This window comes from Drosophila rhopaloa, unplaced genomic scaffold (assembly GCF_018152115.1).
Source record: "Drosophila rhopaloa isolate 14029-0021.01 unplaced genomic scaffold, ASM1815211v1 contig_163, whole genome shotgun sequence".
NCBI lineage: Eukaryota > Metazoa > Arthropoda > Insecta > Diptera > Drosophilidae > Drosophila > Drosophila rhopaloa.
In genome coordinates this window covers 11832210-11851297 of record NW_025335043.1, presented here as the reverse complement: position 1 = coordinate 11851297, position 19088 = coordinate 11832210, and the positions used below count along the sequence as shown (strand labels likewise).

Below are 19088 nucleotides of genomic sequence, written 5' to 3'. Positions count from 1 at the left end.
AGAGTTCCACATGTTGGGATGATTAATTCTCAGCACTTGGCAGCCACATAATTAATTTTAGACAGCCCACAACCGAAAATACATTTTTCAAGCGCGATCGCACTTTAAGCCTCATGTTTCCATCAGCCATCAAACAGAAAACCACTCGATGAGCCGCGGGCAGCCCCATAGAATCGGAATAAGAACCCAAATAAGAATCAAAATCAGAATCAGAATTAGAGTCTGAATTACATGAAAGGAACTTGCCAAATTTCGGCTGCCACGCGTATCCATTATTTATTGGCCCCGAGCCGAGTGCTAAAAGTGTGCGGAGTTGTTTTTTGTTGCCCTGTTGCTTAGCGTTGATTTTTGTATTTTTATATTTTTATATTTTGGATTTCTTTCGGTTTTGTTTTGTTTTCTGATCGCTGGAGATGCGCTTCATGGTGGCACTTTCTAGTCGCCGGCTCAGAAGAGTGGGGCGATTTGAAAACGGGTTTCCTGAATGATTTATCATACATTTTAGTTAAGCGAAAAAAGAGCATCACAGGCTGAAAAAACGTTAAATTTATCATAAAAGACTAAAACGTGTACTTGGCTAGTGAAGATTAGGCTCTTTCTAAAACGACATGATTTTACTCTTTATTTCAACATGTTAATGTTGAATATCAAAAAAAGAAACAAACAAATATTGCTTAATACGAATTATACTAGCTCTTAATTAAATTAATATATGTAGATTTCTTTAATGCGTGAGAATGATTTACACTTGATTTTACTCTTTATTTCCAATGATAAACATAAAAAAACAAACATTTGTTTTTAAAGAATTATAATGAGTCAAAATTTAATTAAAATTGGTAGACTCCTTTAATGCTTAAGAATATATCTTTGAGCACCATTGTTATACTAATATGACTTTCAGAGCGTATATTTTGTAAAGTCCTTACAAATATAGATCTTCTTAAAATTAAATTGATTTTTTATTGATTGAAATTTAGTATCGTAGTTTATTAGACCGAAACCTCCCTAGTTAGAGTATCTTAAAAACTAAATTAACTAGCGCGTGTGACTATGCCGGCCAAAAGACAAAGACTAAGACAAAGGAAAGGCAGCAGCCACGAGAAAGAAGTTGCCGCCTGCTAAGCTCATAGACATCGCAAAAAATCGAATGGCTATAATATTAATTAGAATAGAATTTGCATACATTAAGGCAACTCGAAATGGTTTTTGTTAGACAGAGCGACGCGACCTGTGGGATTATGCAAAGGCAAAGGCAAATGCAAAGGCGATAGCAGGCTGAATCTGGAATATAGCGTTTCGGAAACTCCAATTTGGGGAGACCGATCGAACGTGCCCATTTATTATATATATATATATATTATCCGATAACACAATCAGTCGCCGATCCAATCCGCTCTCCTGTTTTCCTTTTGTGGGTTACGCTAATTTGGGGCCCACGCTTACTTATTAAGCAGAGCTGACAATTTAAGTGTTGTCTGTGGCCATTATGATGGGTTTTTGTGCCATTCTATGGGGCGAATATATGGGACCCCGTCTGCCATTCACTAATTTGCATATTTTGCTATTTCTCGGCATAAACCGCGATTCCGAAATGGAACTTTTAAGTGTTCGGACCGGCTCACCGAACTACTGATGGATAATAATAATAAGATGAGGATGGGTCAGATGATGCGTTGGCCGGGTTATCGTGATCTATTGACTGGCAGCATGCGTGTGGAACATTTATGGGCAACTGGACCAGAATATGCTAGAACGCGCGATGTGGCCAGAGATTAAAATGTAAATTGGCAAAGCCATAAATTCAGCTCGTTAATACCGGCAGTTTGCGACTATTTTTTTTAGTGCTGCACACACACAGGAAATGAAATGATTTATCTCAGGCGAACAATGGAAAACAAAACCAGAATTGTAAGGCACTAAATGTTAATGCATTTGGAAATAGGAAAAATGATATAGTTGTTATTTGATACTGGCCAACTTCTTAATGGCCCCGCGTTAATTAGCCAAACTGGTGCTATAAAGAGTCGTCTTCCGAGAGCCTCGACTTTCGTCGGCGAGCACGAGGCGCCGATTGGTGGCGCGTGACAACCATCCATCACCGGCACGATCCCCATCACCATCCACATCAACATCACCATCCCACCCCGCCATCAATACCCTCGTCTTCGGGCAGCCACATAGATCATGGCCTTGACTTTCGCAGCTCTACTTTGACCCATCCACAATCCAAGTTGTACTGCGAATTTCGCAGAATCGATCAGCAGTTTTATCCTTCAGTTTTACGGAACCGATTAGTTCTTGGCACCTCTAACGAGCCTTGCTTCATGGCTGAGTTTTTCGGCTGCGGTGTTGCAAATACACAGCAATGTGGCCAAAAACATGTACTCCCCCTCTCCGAATTCATCATTAATCATGGCCCAAGAGTAGCCGCTGCTACTACTGCAGTCTTCGATTTACTTTGCCTCTTAACAAATTGATTAGCTTGAGTTGATCGGCTGCCTTCCACTTCTAAACGCATAAATAATGTTGATTTGAACACTTAATCCCCTTTTATCAGTTGGAGTGTGCGTTTTAAGATAAATATACTCATAAATAAGCTAAAATAAATACTGGTGCAAGCAGCTTTACTTGATTTATTTGAACATCTTATGCATGTCCATGTTCAGTTTTGAAACAATACTATTAAGTGAGAGGCTATAAACAGGAGTGCAAAAATATCAGTTGCAATTCAAATGTCAAATCTGATATATACCTATAAAAATAAATTTATTCTTAAGCTAATTATATATATGAAGACATAATTTAATCTGTGAATAGTAAGCAAATTAGATTAATCTATACTCTTTAGTAAAAAGCTGGAAAAGGTTGTTAATCTGCTAACCAAATTTTATAAAACAAATTTCTTTCTAAGACTTTGTTATATTTGTAAATATTTATAATATATATCAAATGGGACTATTTAATAGACTTTTTGTACTACTAAATTACTAATATATAAAATTTTATAACTTTAGAGGGTTTCCAGAATTAAATAAAAGTTATTTGTTTTGTTTTCAAATAAGTGGGTCATTCTTTTAAACAATTCTTATAATAATATCTAACTGATTTAGTTTGCATATGCTTAAAAAAATTATTCTTAGAATCAACAAGAGGCTATTTTTAAGAGCTCTCAGTCCAATATCCGGCATGCTGTTTACAAACTTGAACAATTCATAGGCATCAGGCATAATTATATCGCAGATTTCAAAAAATTGAATGCCTCGCTTGGTCAGTTCCTCTACTTTGATTAATGGATTGCGACGACATCGCCACAAAGAGAAGAGGCTGCGATCAAAATAATCGACTTTCAGCTGGGGGCTTTAGATCTATTGAAGTGAGTGAATTCGATTGAAACATATAACTCATCATTTGAATTTTAATCGATCGCAATTCAGCGGCGTCTTGAATGAAACAAGGCAGGCAAAACAAATACAAAGAGGTGTAAACAAGATGAGAGAGCCAAGTTTATGCAAACATTTGTGTGTGTGCGCGCGCTCGAGTTGTCCAAAACGTTGATGTCCATCAAATCTTTTGCATATGATTAAATAAAACAATTAAGAGAATCCGTGCGAACGATTTTGGCCATTAAACTTTTTTTTTAGCCATCAACTGCTCGCGAGCTTGAGTTTGTGCGAATGTAAGCGTCGCAGCCGCGGTCCATCGTGTTAGCGGAGCTGCGTTTGAGCCGCAAAAGAGAGGCTTAGAACCCGCAGCTCCACAAAGCCAAAGCCGAAATCGTGCGAATTTACAGACGCCGGCGCCGGCAGCGACGTCTTTTCGGGCAGAGGGCCAAAAAAGCCAGCTCTGTAATGGCCAGCGAAGAGCGGAGAATCTGTATAAATACCAAAAGGTTCTGCGTATTCCTCATTAGAGTTTCGGTTTTACTGCTGTGAACAAGCAACTCAACGGACAACATGGTACGATCCAGCCCTCTGGCTGAAAACGCTTTGGCATCAGGCCGCCACAGAAGGACTAAACCCACTCACCCCTCCGTTTCTTACAGAAACTCTTCCTGGTCGCCTTCGCCGTGATCGCAGCCGTGGCTGCCGATGTCAGCCACCTGCCCTCCAACGAGTACCTGCCTCCCGTCCAGGAGCAGCAGATCATCGCTGGCCCCAGCAACGAGTACCTGCCCCCCGTGGAGGCTGAGGCTGCCCCCGCCCACGAGCTGGCCGATGATGGCTACCGTTACAAGACCCACAAGCGTGTGGTTGTCCGTCGTCACCGTCGTGATGTGAACGAGCTGTCCAACGAGTACCTGCCCCCTGTCCAGGAGGCCGTTGCTCCCTCCAACGAGTACCTCGCTCCAGTTGAGGCAGCTCAAGAGACCGTCCTCGCCGATGATGGTTACCGTTACAAGACCCACAAGCGCGTGGTTATCCGCCGCCACCGTCGCGACGTGAACGAGCTGTCCAACGAGTACTTGCCCCCGGTCCTGGCTGCCGCTCCCACCAACGAGTACTTGCCCCCAGTTGAGGCTGAGGCTGAGCCCGCCCACGAGCTGGCTGATGATGGCTACCGCTACAAGACCCACCGTCGTGTTGTGCTCCGTCGCCACCGTCGTGATGTGAACGAGCTGTCCAACGAGTACCTGCCCCCTGTCCAGGAGGCCGTTGCTCCTTCCAACGAGTACTTGGCTCCAGTTGAGGCTGCTCCCGAGACCGTCTTGGCCGATGATGGCTACCGTTACAAGACCCACAAGCGCGTGGTTGTCCGCCGTCACCGTCGTGATGTCAACGAGCTGCCCTCCAACGAGTACCTGCCCCCTGTCCAGGTCGCTTCTCCTTCCAACGAGTACTTGGCTCCCGTTGAGGCTGCTCCCGAGACCGTCTTGGCCGATGATGGCTACCGTTACAAGACCCACAAGCGCGTGGTCCTCCGCCGCCACCGTCGTGATGTGAGCCACCTGCCCTCCAACGAGTACCTTCCCCCTGTCCAGGCCGCCGCTCCATCCAACGAGTACCTGCCCCCAGTCCAGGTTGCTGCCCCAGCTCCCGCTCCCGTCCAGATCGCCGCCCCCGTCCAGCTGGCCGCTCCCGTCGAGGTTGAGGCCGAGCCCGCCCATGAGTTGGCTGATGACGGCTACCGCTACAAGACCCACCGTCGCGTGGTCTACCGTCGCCACCGTCGTGACGTGAACGAGCTGTCCAACGAATACCTGCCCCCTGTTCAGGAAGTCGCTGCTCCTTCCAACGAGTACCTGGCTCCCGTTGAGGCCCCTGAGACCGTTCTCGCTGATGATGGCTACCGTTACAAGACCCACAAGCGTGTGGTTGTCCGTCGTCACCGTCGTGATGTGAACGAGCTGTCCAACGAGTACCTGCCCCCTGTCCAGGAGGCCGTTGCTCCTTCCAACGAGTACCTGGCTCCAGTTGAGGCTGCTCCCGAGACCGTCTTGGCCGATGATGGCTACCGTTACAAGACCCACAAGCGCGTGGTTGTCCGTCGCCACCGTCGTGATGTGAACGAGCTGTCCAACGAGTACCTGCCCCCCGTGCACGAGGCTCCCGCCGCCGAGTACCTGGCCCCCGTGGAGAACACCGTCGAGGTGGCTCCCGCCCATGTCCTGGCTGATGATGGCTACCGTTACAAGACCCAGAAGCGCGTTGTGATCCGCCGCCACTAAATCATCCGATTACGGCTTCACTAGGTGATCGATTTGTACTCATTTTGGAGTGCAGGCCTTACTATTAGAATACCTCCTTTTCATTCAACAAATACAATAATACGATAACGAATCCATAAAATATTAGTGTCTTAATTATTTGCAATTGGACAAGGGGTAACAGAAAGGGAGATTTATTAAATAGAAATTTTCTCTATTAATATCAAAAGACGTCTTGGGGCCAATAATACTATTATTTTATAATTTATACAACAATCGGAGGAGGAAACTGGATGAAACTTCATTAAAAACGGAATGAAATAAAGCTTTTTTTTCTTATGAACCAGCGATAAAATCTTCGTGTATCGTGATTCACCAAAGCTGAAAAGTAAAACGGATAAGTGTTTGAAGAGATAAAATATTTCAAGATATAATTATTGCTATAACGGCGTGGGCTTAAGCAAACAATGTAAACTTGACATATAATCGAATTAATTCCAAATCTATTTCTGTCAATGCTTCCGCACTCTCATCTTCATAAAGTTCAAGCCTGCTTGACGCTTTGAGACCGCTTACCTATTAAAGACTGGGTATACTGGGTAAGCAATTATGCTTTGCAAAAATGTCTTATTTATATGTGCTTATTTATTATACGATAACCATTAGACTGGAATGATCTACATAACATGTGAATGCCAATAGATTGTACATTATATAATGAATTCAAAGAGGTATGACCTTCAAATATTTAACAACTATTTTATTGGGATTTGATAATAAACACGAAACTCAACTAGTCGTTTTCGGAATTCTCCCAAAAAACCCATTTCTAAGGGTTTTAAGTTGTAACAAAGTAAAAATTAGTCGCATAGTTAAAAGAATGAGTGTTTTGTGCAGCTGAGAACCTATACAATCAATTCCATATGGATTTGAAAGAAACATTTTTTTGACGAATTTTTGCATTTTTCATAAGGGGTAACATCGTCTTTTTTTCGAAATTCGGACCAAAAAAATTTTTTTTTGCTGAGAATACCAATGGATTGAAAATTTTATAACGAATTTAACGAGGTATGACATTCCATGATCTGACCATTATTTCCAAGGGTTTTGATCAAAAAACCAAAAATTTGAGATAATTTTTCCGGATTTTTGCCATTAAATATATTTTTTACACATTTTTTAAGGGTTTTTGGTGCTAACTTTGCCAAAATAAGGCGCACAGCCAAAATAATGACTGTTTTGTGCAGCTGAGAACCTATACAATCAATTCCATGTGGATTTGGAAAAATTTATTTTTTGACCGATTTTCACATTTTTTATAAGGGGTAACATCGTCTTTTTTTCGAAATTCGGATCAAAAAAATTTTTTTTTGCTGAGAATACCTATGGTTTAAAAATTTTATAACGAATTTAACGAGGTATGACATTCCAAGATCTGACCATTATTTCCAAGGGTTTTGATCAAAAAACCGAAAAATAGAGATGATTTTTCTGGATTTTTGCCATTAAATACATTAAAAAACTTATTTTTTAAAGGTTTTTGGTTGTAACTTTGCCAAAATAAGACGCAGGACCAAAAGAATGACTGTTTTGTGCAGCTGAGAACCTATACAATCAATTCCATATGGATTCGGAAGAAATTTTTTTTTGACCGATTTTTCATTTTTCTTTTTTTCGAAATTTGGATCAAAAAAAATATTTTTTCCTGAGAATATTAATGGATGGGAAATTTTATAACGAATTTAACGAGGTATGACATTCCAAGATCTGATCATTATTTCCAAAGGTTTTGATAAAAATACCCAAAAATTGAGCTGATTTTTTTTAGAGGATTCTGGCCATTAACAGAATACATTTAAAAACAAATTAAAAACAAAGTGCCAATCGATTGTAAACTTCCGTTCACGTTTTATATTTAATATTGATCTTTATGGTATCAAGTATATCGCACTATTTTATAGACTTTAAATAAAGAAAATTTAAAAAATGAGATTAAGTACCTTGTTTTTATTTATGGTTAATAAATTGTGTGGCTTCTTTAGACTTGATCTGTCTAAAGTTAATTTTTCCAAAAGTCTGTTCAGTTCTTTTTGTTCAGGTTTTTATTCAGGCTTTGACATACAATCGGCTTAGACAGTCAGATCTATTGTCTCGGCATTGAGATCGTGATTTATTTCCGCAATTTGATTGCCTCTTTCGGCAATCATTTCGCTTTTAACCAACTGTTTCTGGCCTTTTCTCCGCTCCGATATTGAACATCTGCTTTTATTACCCGGAGTCATAGAACCCGATTAGTACCAGTTGATTAAGCCACAATTTAATTATCGATAATTAAGCAAATTGAGCTGGAGTCGATCAGAATCGGCACGCGTTGGCCTGGGAGAAATTGGTGAGTGCGGATGGGGGAACAATGGAACCTGATCTTGGCCACTAAGTATTAACGAAATATATTAAAAATATTAAGTGGCGGTTTGGCTGTTTGGCCGAATGGATGGGGGATAAAGGGGGACCCCCAAAACACAGTCTCATGCTGCCGATGAGCAGAAAGACCGCAAAACCCGTTGCAAACCTGATTGCAAAACTATAATGGATATGTTTTGGCGGTGTCACTAAATACAAATTCATAAATTAAAAAAAGCCAAATGCAAATTTCCTGCCGCAGATCGGTGATTAGAATCATATAAATAAGCAGCAGAACATCGGTTAGGGCATCACTTCCACTTGCACTCTCCGATCAACTGGACAGCCGAGCACCCAGCAAAATGGTACTAGCCAGGACCCCCAGTGCCTCGACCAGGATAAATAGCTAATCAAATTATGGGTTTTTCTTCCATTGCAGAAATTCTTGTTGTTCTGCGCTTTCGTAGCCGTCGTGGCCGCCGATGTCAGTCATCTGCCCTCCAGCCAGTACCTGCCTCCTCGTCATGGAGCCGCCTCCGCCCCAGTGGCCTCCTACTCCGCCCCGGCTGCCAGCTACAGCGTAGAGGCCTCGGCCCCGGTCGCCTCCTACTCCGCCCCCGTTGAGACCAGCTACTCGGCCGCCGCTTCCGCACCGGCTGTGTCCTATGCCGCTCCAGCCGTGTCGTACGCCGCCCCTGCTGCCACCTACACCGCTGCCGCTTCCGTCCCGGCTGTGTCCTACGCCGCTCCTGCCCAGAGCTACTCTGCTCCTGCTGCCACCTACACCGCTGCTGCTTCTGCCCCAGCTGTGTCCTACGCCGCTCCTGCCCAGAGCTACTCCGCTCCTGCTGCTACTTACACCGCTGCTGCCTCGGCTCCAGCTGTGTCCTACGCCGCTCCCGCTGCCTCTTACTCTGCCCCAGCTGTCTCCTACTCTGCCCCAGCTGCCACCTACTCCGCTGCCGCTTCCGCCCCAGCTGTGTCCTACGCTGCTCCTGCCCAGAGCTTCTCCGCCCAGAGCTACTCTGCCCCAGCTGCCACCTACACCGCTGCCGCTTCTGCCCCAGCTGTGTCCTACGCCGCTCCCGCTGCCTCTTACTCCGGAGAGAGCTACGAGACCGCCGCCTCTGAGCCCGCCCACACCTTCTCGGCCAACGATGGATACCGTTACAAGACCCAGAAGCGCGTCGTCCTCCGCCGTCATCGCCGTGGTGCACCCGCCAACGACTACCTGCCCCCCTTCCAGGGAGCCGCCTCCGCCCCGACCAGTGAGTACCTGCCCCCAGCAGCCTCTGCCCCGGCTCCAGTCTACTCGGCCCCCGCTCAGAGCTACTCCGCTCCCGCTGCCACCTACACCGCTGCTGCCTCGGCCCCAGCTGTGTCCTACTCCGCCCCAGCTGCCTCTTACTCCGCACCTGCTGCTTCCTACTCGGCCCCAGCTGCCTCCTTCGCCGGTGAGAGCTACGAGACCGCTGCCTCTGAGCCCGCCCACTCCTTCTCCTCCAACGATGGATACCGCTACAAGACCCACAAGCGCGTGGTCCTCCGCCGTCATCGTCGTGATGTGAGCCACCTGCCCTCCAACGACTACCTGCCCCCAGCAGCCTCTGCCCCCGCTCCAGTGTACTCCGCCCCCGTGCAGAGCTACTCCGCCCCAGCTGCCACCTACTCCGCTGCTGCCTCCGCTCCAGCTGTGTCTTACGCCGCTCCCGCCCAGAGCTACTCGGCTCCAGCTGCCACCTACACCGCTGCCGCTTCCGCCCCAGCTGTGTCCTACTCGGCTCCCGCCCAGAGCTACTCCGCTCCTGCCCAGAGCTACTCCGCCCCCGAGTTCTACTCCGGTGCCGCTTCCGCCCCAGCTGCTTCCTACTCCGCACCAGCTGCCTCTTACTCCGGTGAGAGCTACGAGACCGCCGCCTCTGCGCCCGCCCACTCCTACTCCTCCAACGATGGATACCGCTACAAGACCCAGAAGCGCGTAGTCCTCCGCCGTCACCGTTACTAGAGGCTTCAACGAACCCCCAAACACACCGAGTCAAATCCTGTTTATTGACTCTGGGTTTTTCGGTCATGCCGACTGATGTTGTTTGGGAACGAAATTGAGATTAAATAATAAAAATATTGAAAAATATTCCTACACTGCCTTATTAGTATTCCCCAAACAGGAAACATGGATGCTGGTAGCACAGTTATTTGCTTAACAATAATATTGCATAATAAAGTAAAAAGCTTAGGCCATTAAAGACGGCGGTTATTAGGCATTAATGCCGAGCTGTCGTCAAGCGGAGACGTCTCAGTGGCTAAAAAAACTAGTTCAGTCTGAGATGCGGAAACTCGTTTAATGATCCGAAATTAATTTTTTGCTCAACAAGTGCATTGTCGTCTCAAGCTTCAAGTTCAAAGCCAATGCTAAGATCATTTGGGGCATACTTTTTTGGCCTTTATTTGTAGTATACTTCTCGGCAAGCATGATTATTATGAACTATTGAACGTAAAAATATATAAGAATTCAATTAAATATTCGTACAGATCAGGGCACTTACCAGCAGTCGTTTTATAAACATGGATCGAAATAGGAAAAAACGTGAAAAATTTTTATATTGTGCACTAATTATTTTTTTAAATTTTTATTACAAATAAAATGTTTGATCTTATTAACACCGTCCAAAACATCTGAACTTTAGGACGGATACATCTTTGGAGCATTCTATTGGGCTGCGACTCAACTATCGACTCGTTTCCTAAGCCAGGGTTATCACTTTCACTTTCTCGTTTGAATGACCCTTGAAATTTTGGATTCAGTAGAGGTGGAAAGGCGTAGAGATAACTACGATAAATAAATTCTTTTTTTTCTTTAACCAACTTTAACTGGTGTTTATCAATATAAGCTAACGTTGCTATGCTAGATCTGTCGTTTCATCCAACTTTTCTTTAAGAAGTTGTTTATCCATGTTAATTCGTGCCTATATATATAATGCACTATTCCCGTTACTCAACTTTAACCTTATAAGGTAAGTAAGCCCCACAGAAAAATGAATGCAACTATTAAGCCATAATCCATAGCTTTTGTCATTCGTAGACTGTATAGATTTTTGATACGGGAGCTAAAGAAACGAATAAATTTGCATTGTCTTTTCGTCGCTCGATTGTAATATACTTTTCGGCTGGTGTAATGATTTTGAACTATTGAATATAACGATATTTGAGTGGATGTGATTTTGACGATTTATATTTAGAATTTTGCCTCTTCGAAATCTTGTTTATCAGTTTTTATCCCCTTTCTGCAATAAATAATCCCTCACTTGACCAATTATAAGAAGCATCTTAAACATTCACATTGTCGTTTTTAATTTCGGCAGCATTGCGTAATCGTTAAAACATAAATTTAATAAACATATTTTAATGACTAAGTTCGATTGGAGAGTCCGCAGGCAAGATACCCGGTACATCATTAAAGATAAGTATTAAATTAAATATTACAGTTAATTACAATTATTCAATTTCGTACGTTCCTAAGGATCACTATGCGCACACAGAGGCAATTGTGTCATTTAATCAGTGATGAGTGGCCGATCGACGGATGATTCTTCAGAAGTCGAAGGCGATCGCCGGCTTCGGGTAGGAATAGCCCTCGGTTTTGGGGGCGGGTGGGGGGAATGGGATGACTGGCTTGGGATAGTCGTAGCCCTGCTTAACCTGCACTGGTGGCAGGTATTTGGGGGTGGGCGGACTGGTGGGCACGACGGGGGGCAGGTACTTCTGCGGGGGATTCGTGGGTGGTGGGAATGGAATGGCGGGTTTGGGATAGTCGTAACCCTGCTTGACTTGTGGTGGAGGTAGGTACTTCACTGTGGGCGGTGGTGGAGGTGGTGCTTGGGTTGTGGTCACGGGTGGCAAGTACTTCTGAGGTGGGGCAGTGGGTGGTGGGAATGGAATGGCGGGCTTGGGATAGTCGTAACCCTGTTTCACCTGCACTGGTGGCAAGTACTTGGGTGTTGGTGGGTTAGTGGGGGGGAGATATTTTGGCACTGGTGGGGATGTTGGGATCACTGGTGGCAGGTATTTCTGTGGTGGGTTAGTGGGTGGTGGGAATGGAATGGCTGGCTTGGGATAATCATAACCCGACTTGGGTTGCGGGGGTGGCAGATACTTGGGCTGCGGTGGGTTTGTAGGCTTTACAGGAGGCAAGTACTTCGGCTGTCGTGGAGTTGTGGGCACAACAGGTGGCAGATATTTCTGCGGTGGGTTAGTGGGTGGAGGGAATGGAATGGCGGGTTTGGGGTAATCATAACCCGATTTGGGTTGTGGGGGTGGCAAGTATTTCGGCTGTGGAGGGTTGGTTGGCTTCACAGGTGGCAAGTATTTAGGTTGTGGTGGAGTTGTGGGCACAACAGGTGGCAGGTATTTCTGTGGTGGGTTAGTGGGTGCTGGGAATGGAATGGCGGGCTTGGGATAGTCGTATCCCTGCTTGACTTGTGGGGGAGGTAGGTATTTGGGAGTAGGTGGTGGTGGTGGCAGGTATTTGGGCGTAGGTGGTGGTGTTGGTGCTTTCGTGGTGGTCACAGGTGGCAAATATTTCTGTGGTGGAGCCGTGGGTGGTGGGAATGGAATGGATGGCTTGGGGTAGTCGTATCCCTGCTTCACCTGAGGTGGTGGCAGATACTTGGGTGGTGGTGGTGGTGCTTGGGTTGTGGTGACGGGAGGAAGGTACTTCTGTGGTGGAGCCGTGGGTGGTGGGAATGGAATGGCTGGCTTGGGGTAATCGTATCCCTGCTTCTTTGGTGGAGGTGGAATGTAGGTGGGAGTGGGTGGGGGAATGTATTTTGGCACTGGTGGACTGGTGGGCACAACGGGAGGAAGGTATTTCTGTGGTGGGTTCGTGGGTGGCGGGAAGGGGATAGCCGGCTTGGGATAATCGTATCCCTGCTTTGCCTGCGGAGGTGGCAGGTACTTGATCGTCGGTGGTGGTGGTGGTGGAGCAGGAGTTGTGGTCACTGGTGGCAGGTACTTCTGTGGTGGAGCAGTCGGTGGTGGAAACGGAACGGCTGGCTTGGGGTAGTCATATCCCTGCTTCACCTGCGGTTGTGGGTTGGTTGGTGGAGGGAACGGAACAGCGGGCTTGGGGTAATCGTATCCCTGCTTCGGCTGCGGTGGTGTGAAGGGAATCGAGGGCGTGGGGTAGGCGTATCCTTCAGTCACCCTGATCTGCGGTGGCTGCGTGGGCGGTGGGAACGGAACCACTGGCTTGGGGTACGAGTATCCACTAACCAACTTGGGCTCCTGCGGAATGATCTGCTGCACCGGAGGCGTGTATTTAGGCAGCGGTGGTGGGAACGGAATGGCTGGCTGTGGGTACGAGTAGCCACTGCTCACCACCACTTTCGGGGCTGGTGGTGGGAACGGAATCGCTGGCTGGGGGTACGAATATCCATCGGTGAAGGGCACCTTCGGCTGGGGATAGTCGTAGCCCTAGGGATAATTCAATTAGCTAAGTATGCCCAGATTAATGAGATGTTTATCCACTTACCTGGGCTTGGGCAAAGTAGCTCTGGCTTAGGGCGATCAAAGCCAGGCTAAACACACGAAGCTGCTGCAAAACAAACCAAGAAAAAGAGATATCGTTTAGTGATTGGTTGTCGAAAACCTTAATGGTCTTAAATCAAAGTCTTGGACATTTATATTTATATTAAGTCGTGGTGACTGACAATATTTACGTGGGCCTCGGCCGTTTATGGTCATTTTCAGTGCCGTCAGAGCATCGCAAATTTCCGCATATAATTAAGGCTCAAAAATTTGGCAAATGGCTGTGTCAGCTTTTGACACCATCGGTTTTTGGCAAAGAATTCGACACTTCCCTCAAAGCTCAATTAGGTCACGTCTATCGAAGGCTCTCTACGCACATTATTGATTAACAAGTCGTAAGCCAAATTAAACGCATTTTTGTGCGCTAATTGCCCGCGCGTTGATTGATTATTGGCAGAGGCGGAGGCCCGCATGTGGTTGCATTTGAAAAATAAATAAATGAAATGAAAACTGGTAGCAGCCGCGGGCAACGCTCATAGTCAAGGTCATCGCATCTGCCACTCGGCATTGGGCAGTCTATCGAACTTAGAACAGAAGAATCCAATCTAGACCGCCTAGAAATGTTCTAAATACTCCAGTAAGTGTGAATGGCCTCGTGGTTAGACAAAAACACTGGCGGCTTGATGGCAAAGTCACGCCGACCGGTTCGATAACCCGAGAAGATGCTAAAAATTAAATTAGATGGAAATCCCTCCACTCGCTTGCGATTTATGTAAATACAAACTAGCAATTTGCCGAACACTAATTAAGCTATAGATAACAGACTAAGAGAGAGGCAATAGAAACCTTTATCTCGTGGCCAAAACAATCTTTGGAACCCGGAATTCCATTTCTCAAATTGAAACACATAAATTTGCCCGAAATAAAAATAAAAATAAACTTAAACGGCTTCTACGAGTGCGCTTCAAGTCAGAGTCGTTAAAGACTGGTCATAAAAATAAAACCTTAATTGAATCAAGACAATAGTAGTCAAAAAAAAAATTATATAAAAAATGGAACAAAAGCCGCGCCAAACAACGTGATCATCTCAATCAAATGGAAATAGTTTAAAGCATCCCACGCAATGTTCTTATGGATTTATGATTCTTCTTATGTTTCTTTTTTTGTGTACGACATGGCAGAGAGTCTCATTGATAAATTGTTATGGAAAAATGCCACTTGTGAGATTCTCAAGCGGCTTGTCAGCTGTCGGGCCTTAAATTCTAGCGGATTTGCCAATCTTCTTTCAACTTGTGGCAAGAATCGCAGCCACCTCTGGAAACTAGTTCTAGCCACGTATAATTTGGGTTTCGGTTGCGTTATTAGTTGACAACTCGCGTTAAGATGTGTACGTCCATTAAAGTCAGAACCCAATTAAGTTTTTGTGTTGAAATGTTTTTATGGCAGTGACGCACTCAGGTGTCGCATAACATGAATAATACTCTCGATGTTGGGGCGTATTCGGAATCTGTTTCTTAATATTCATTTAGAACCTGCCAAAGATGGTAGCCCCCCCCCCAATGAGTCTTACGATTTCTGTTAGTCCAAATTGAACTTGGTCCGAACGCATTAAGATATCCGTTTTCCTGTTGACCTTAATTGAATGTTTCAACATACAAGTCTACAAGCTCGTAATTAAAGCACCCATTACAAAATACCTGCCCGATTGTGCGGCGTCATCTCGAGTGGCATAATTCTGTGCGGCTTGAAGAGTGTGTAAAGTGGGTGAGGTCTGCCGCTCGAGGTGCGCCCGCCGCTGGAACTTTTTCAAGAGAATCTGAATCTGCCCCGATCATGTCGAGTCATTTTCCTTGGCTCTGGTTTCGACTATGCTTCCGAACAAAAAGACTAAAATAAACCTTAGACAATTCGGGCGACAAATGCCGCGAAACGGGGGGCGTTAATTGTCACAATTGAGGCGTGTGAAATATCATAAAACCAGAGCCAGCACATCTATTTATATGTGGTGTGACGACCTTGGAGGAAATCAGTTTTTCGCTTGGAGCTTGGCGTTTGGCGTTAATTGAGGTTGCTCAACACTGGTTCTGGGCACCCATTGACTCATTCAGGCGTCAGCAGACGTAGATTCGGCCTCAGGCGGCCAAAAGCGAGATTGCCAAATCTAGTGGCCCGTTTAGCCGCTCTTGAAATGGCCAAGAACACGCGCATGCGTGAAGAGCAGCGCAGGGCGGAGCGGCCGGTTATGAGCGCTTCCGGCCGCAACTCCGGAGTCGCCCTCGAGTGAGTCAGTCATTGGCAGCGGATTCGGCTTTTAGAGCCCGCGGAGTCACCCAATGCAGTTACCATTGCCGCAAATCTCCACAGAAAGAAATGTCGGTTTCTTTTTGTGGGTTTTTCCATTTAAAATGTGGTTTGCTCATGCCAAAGGCATTTATTTTATGGAACAACTAAACTAAGTTGATTGGAAACGTATGTCCCTAATGATTCATATTTTTCTAGAAGCATTACGGTTATTTTGAAAGAAGAAAAATAATTCTGATTAAATTACTAAATATCTCATTGATAAATAAAAGGTTTTGAAAGGTATCAATAATAAAAAATAAACAGAATAGGGGAACTAAATGTTATGTATTATAGAAATTATAAAATATTTGACTATGTTGAATAACGAAACTAAATGGAATAATAATTTAAAAGAACTAAATTTGAATTGAAACATTATTAAATTAAATAGATAATCAATTATCTGATTTGCAATTGATACTTTTAATTAATGACTGAATGGAATAACTTCAAGCTGAACTCAGATCACCTGGACAAAAGATAATTTGTCATTACAAAAACGAATAACAAATGGGTAATATTTAAATCAAAAAGTATTGAATGTCTTATACGCAATATTGTCAAGCAAATTAACATTTTAGTAATATTGATGGTTTATTACATATTTAATAGTATGTATGAATAACCAAGAAGGAGACTGGGATAAATGATAAATTAATTTCCAATTCAATTAGTATCTCTCTGATAATGATCCTATTCTTTCCGTGTATGTCTCCGTCTTCTCCTCTGACTGATGACTGCTGCCAGCTGTTTTCTGTTATTTTATTTGTACTTGTACCGATTTTCTTCAATTGTAGCGCCATTTATGCAAATTTACCATGCGACTCCTCCACTCGGTGCGCGGAGTCGTTTCTGTTTCTGTTTTTGTTAGTTTGTTTGTTTTTCGTCGCTGTCGCTTTTTAGAAACTCTTTGGCGTTGGGCAATTTTGTTTGACAGACAACTCATGGGATGCCAGCAGGCCAACTGCCGAGCTGCAAAGCGGCAAACTGCAACCTGCAACGTGCAACGTGCAGCAGCAACTGCACCTCAAAAAAGTGTGAATATTTCTGGGATTCTAGCCGCCACAATGTTACGATTATGGCCTGATTGTTTGCACATTTCGGTGCACTCGTTTCGCACTGCCATTACCACCACTCACCATCTTCATTCTCGAGTCGTGATGCAACACAACGCGTTTTTGCGGCTCAACAGCGGATCGGGCACGGATCGGATCGGTTTGGATCAACAGCACTTGCGTCAGCACCTAAAATATATTTGCGAACACACTCTATTTACATCCAAAAAGTTCTATATAGAAGTCACTCTGTTTATGGCAAACAGCTACCCACTTGTAAGCACACAAAATCGCCGCTTTAAGGCGGTACAAAAACGCTAAGAAAACGCGCGCGTTTCGCTAGCGGCCGAATGCGCGAGACGAAGCGATCTCGAGCAAATTTGAAGTTCAAATAACAAAAACTGCGCCGACGCCCGGCGTATTTATAAGACTCCGCTGCCGAGGAGGGCCGACTGAGCCGCTCGGCTGCCGCCACGCATGCGCAGTGCAGCCACCTCGTACCGCCGATCGATTCCATTCCAGGTGAGTCTGAGTCTGGGTCTGAGTACGAGTCTTACGACAGGTCGGGTCTGCAGACCACCTGTATGTATGACACTCGGAACTGGAGCTTCGTGCGTGCCCACAATTAGCCAGTCTTCAGGGTGCTAATCGATTTCAGAGCTCCTCCCCTTCGGTTTTAAAATGTTTGTCTAGGCAGTGGCTTTGTAAACTGCAGAAGAAGCCCGCAAATTGGCCTACAAATTACCATCATTATGCGCCAAAAATAGCAATGCGACGACCTTGTGTATTAAGACTGCTTAAGCTTCAAGAAAAGTAAATTTAAAAAAAGGTCAACAATCAGGAAAATTAGAAAAGTAATTTTAAACTTAAAGGACATTAGACAATAATTATATAAAGTTAATAAATTTAGGAGGCTTCATGTTTTAGAAGATTAAAAAAAATGTAGTAAAGGGTGAAAAGTACAAAAAGGAATGTACAAAAAGGTCAATAAAAAAATGAAATATAATATATTTTAAAATTTATAATTCATCTTTTTAAGATCTTACCAATCTTACAGTTTATTCGTTTATGAAGTTATGACTTCCATAAAAGCCTTCAATTAAATCATATGTTGACTAATTTACAAGTCCATAAAGAAATAAAGAAAGCAATTTAAATTAAATTGTATAAATTTAAACAGAAATCAGCATTGTTTACATTGTAAAAATAATTAAGGAGTATGCTTTCATATTATATATTTGCCAATAAACAACATTGATTTTGTGTATAACTCCTAACAAGAAAACGTTTTCATAACTTCCGAAAACAAGCGTGCCAAAACTATTCAAATACCTTTTGCCTTGCAGTTTTGCTACCGTTTGAAGTGAGTTGAGATGCGATGACCTTCATTGATTTTATATCGATCGGAGTGCAAAAAGAACTCCCAAAATCTAAACTTGAAGTCGTTTTGATTTGTTTTTATTTGGGTTGTTGAATGACCTTAGTTGGCAGTTAACTGAAATGACGGGGAAAAGAACTCCAGCGGAGTGGAAGTAGAAGTGGAGCTGGCCAAAAGTGTGAAAAGCGGTCTGATAGGTTGGTTTTATTTCATCAATCAATCGGAACTGCACCCCTTTGCGATCAAGGGAATGTGGGGGCAAAACCTTGTTCGTGCCGCTTTTAATGGCTTATTAATGTTGATCTTCGTACTAATCCTTTAGCTGACAAATTAGACAATCGATCAAGCAATGGTTTCCATTGTTGATTCCATTAAATTAAGCTTAATACCCAACAAAAACAAAACCCTGCAAGCTAAATAAAACCACAAAAAGATGCTGGTCCATGTTCACGGCTCGTCGAACAAATAGAAATTCAATTATTAATAATAATCATAAATCGAACGAAAACCGGAAGATACCCGTACAAGATGCGTTGTGTACAACAACCATTTGATTCGACTCAAGTATTTCAACTTTCAAAACTATGAAACATACATAATGAAATGCCATTAACAACTTGAACTGAAATCGTTTATTGCCAGCCGATAATTAAAAACTAGAGAGCTAGAGCAGAGATGATCGACGGCTGCCACAGATGAGTCGAGTTTCCGCCGGAGTTCTATTTGCGTGGATAACTGGAAA

General features: G+C 44.2%; 3 protein-coding genes across 5 annotated transcripts; 2 read left to right on the top strand and 1 right to left on the bottom strand.

The window, feature by feature from the left end:
* The first annotated feature begins 3910 nt into the window (after positions 1-3910).
* Positions 3911-5789, top strand: LOC108040051. Of its 2 annotated transcripts, XM_044457848.1 has the most exons (3): positions 3911-3959; positions 4046-4690; positions 4856-5789. In XM_044457848.1, exons 1-3 carry the CDS (start codon positions 3957-3959, stop codon positions 5666-5668), a joined length of 1461 nt encoding a protein of 486 aa, XP_044313783.1. In that variant the 5' UTR covers positions 3911-3956; the 3' UTR covers positions 5669-5789. The 2 variants fall into 2 exon arrangements, with proteins under 2 accessions (XP_044313783.1, XP_016972769.2); XM_017117280.2 differs by having other exon boundaries at positions 4046-5789.
* Positions 5790-8374: 2585 nt separating this feature from the next.
* On the top strand, positions 8375-10052 carry LOC108043129 (nuclear pore complex protein Nup58). Its single transcript, XM_017121691.2, has 2 exons — positions 8375-8412; positions 8487-10052. Exons 1-2 carry the CDS (start codon positions 8410-8412, stop codon positions 10050-10052), a joined length of 1569 nt encoding a protein of 522 aa, XP_016977180.2. The 5' UTR covers positions 8375-8409.
* Positions 10053-11397: 1345 nt separating this feature from the next.
* On the bottom strand, positions 11398-17342 carry LOC108043128 (extensin-1). 2 transcript variants are annotated; one of them, XM_017121689.2, is made up of 4 exons: positions 17243-17342; positions 17053-17157; positions 13575-13637; positions 11398-13516 (listed from the first exon to the last, which is right to left on the bottom strand). In XM_017121689.2, exons 2-4 carry the CDS (start codon positions 17059-17061, stop codon positions 11636-11638), a joined length of 1953 nt encoding a protein of 650 aa, XP_016977178.1. In that variant the 5' UTR covers positions 17062-17157; positions 17243-17342; the 3' UTR covers positions 11398-11635. The 2 variants fall into 2 exon arrangements, with proteins under 2 accessions (XP_016977178.1, XP_016977179.1); XM_017121690.2 differs by having other exon boundaries at positions 13575-13634.
* Positions 17343-19088: the final 1746 nt, after the last annotated feature.

Bases quoted from the DNA above. Each gene is read 5' to 3' on its own strand.
- LOC108043128 (XM_017121689.2), bottom strand. The intron at 13,517-13,574 runs GTAAGTGGATAA...AATTATCCCTAG, and splicing joins GCTACTTTGCCCAAGCCCAG to GGCTACGACTATCCCCAGCC.